At 36.1% G+C, this 1,517-nt stretch overlaps 1 protein-coding gene across 1 annotated transcript in view; it reads left to right on the top strand.

The window, feature by feature from the left end:
* The window catches only part of LOC108627975 (uncharacterized), a gene marked incomplete at its 5' end in the record, with an annotated part of 2,638 nt that extends 1,228 nt beyond the window's left edge, over nt 1–1,410 (top strand). Inside the window, one exon of the mRNA XM_018029604.2 lies at nt 233–1,410. Within this exon, the coding sequence (XP_017885093.2) occupies nt 233–415 (183 nt within the window). The remainder of the gene's footprint in view (nt 1–232) is intronic.
* Nucleotides 1,411–1,517: the final 107 nt, after the last annotated feature.

Raw genomic sequence — 1,517 nt, 5'->3', positions numbered from 1 at the left:
GAATAGCCTACAGCACTGGCAGACCCGGTCGAAAACTCGAAAAATACGGAAACGCAGCGCATCGCATCGCACGCTCTGTGAGGATCGACCATTACCAACCGCTGCTATTCTACAGCAGCTACGCCATTGTTACCGAACATTTTTGCGAGAGAATTGAAAAGAAATTTGATTGCGCGATGTGCGATGAAGAAATAGGAGGAGAATACAATTTGCGACGCGTTTGTATGCGCAGGTATTCCAGGAGCTGTTGCCCAAGGCACTAGACATAGTGAAGCCCGAGATACTTCCGCCCATCAAGAGTTACATAGGCGGTAAAATTAACGAAACTATACAACATCTCACCATGAGGGACATAATTAGCGTGCTTGTGGGCCCAAGCGAAATCCGGGAGTTCGCGCACCTCCTAGTCCCTTAAAGAAGACAGTAATCCAGAAAATTCACATAAAACCACAGATATTTTTAAACGAAATAATCTCATAAGATTAGAATCTCATAAGATACGACGTTAGTCTTGCCTAGTAGTGGAGTTCGAAAACACGGGATCGACGATCCCTCTTGCAGTTTTAGAGTGCATTAAGTTAGTGTTATATTGTAACAACGTTGACTTGAGTTGCAGCACTTACATTGTTACACGTGAGTTCATACGAGGGGAAGAGGCGAAATTTATTTCTGTGGAGGATTCCAGTTTCAATAAACAATGAGAACCAACGGCGTTAAATGTCAACTGCTCGTGTAATATACTACAGAATCTTTTAAATAGTTGATACCCTGAGAGTTTCTCCTCGAGAAGAATTCTTGAGACATTGTTATAATGCATGTGTACTCGTGCCTCGATCTGGGTAGCTGACGATGTTATTAGTGGTCACTGTGGGTTTTATGCAGTTATGATATGAAATTGAGTGCATTTTTATTAGGGAAACAAATAACACAGAAACACTGCAATGAATAAAAATGTATAGAATACCAAAAGGCACATTGCAATGTTGGAATGAAAGAAAAAATTTCTATTTGAAATACAGTTTTTAATACCAATAATAAAATACCTAATACCATAAATGGAATACCAAAATCCATATTGCAATATTTAAATGAGAGAAGAATTTTTTAATTTGAAACACACATTTTTTTTAAATAATGTTATAAATAGAATATTAAAATTCACATTGCAATATTTAAATGAGAGAAGAAAATGTGAAACACAGTTTTTAAACTGATGCATATTAAAATGCACATTGCAATGTTTGAATGAGAGAAGAGATTTCTATTTGAAATACATTTTTTCAACTGGTTGCATAAAACTCCTCAGTATAGTGGTAAGTATTTTTGAAAAACATATTTTTGTAGACTTTGGTGGCCTATTTGAAATTGTAGTTGACACATGGGAAATAAACGATTTATTTTACAATTGTTTACTCGGACCTTTTCACAGTTTCCACCCAGCATGCATTAAGTTATTTTGTAATTAAAAAACGACGTTTACTGTATTTATTGTAATCCTTATTGCGAGCATGATATAT

The sequence above is a fragment of the Ceratina calcarata genome, unplaced genomic scaffold (assembly GCF_001652005.2).
Source record: "Ceratina calcarata isolate Rehan_Ccalc_2016 unplaced genomic scaffold, ASM165200v1 scaffold489.2, whole genome shotgun sequence".
NCBI classification, from domain to species: Eukaryota; Metazoa; Arthropoda; class Insecta; order Hymenoptera; family Apidae; genus Ceratina; species Ceratina calcarata.
The sequence above is the reverse complement of the archived record's forward strand: the minus strand, read 5'-3'. Positions and strand labels throughout refer to the sequence as shown.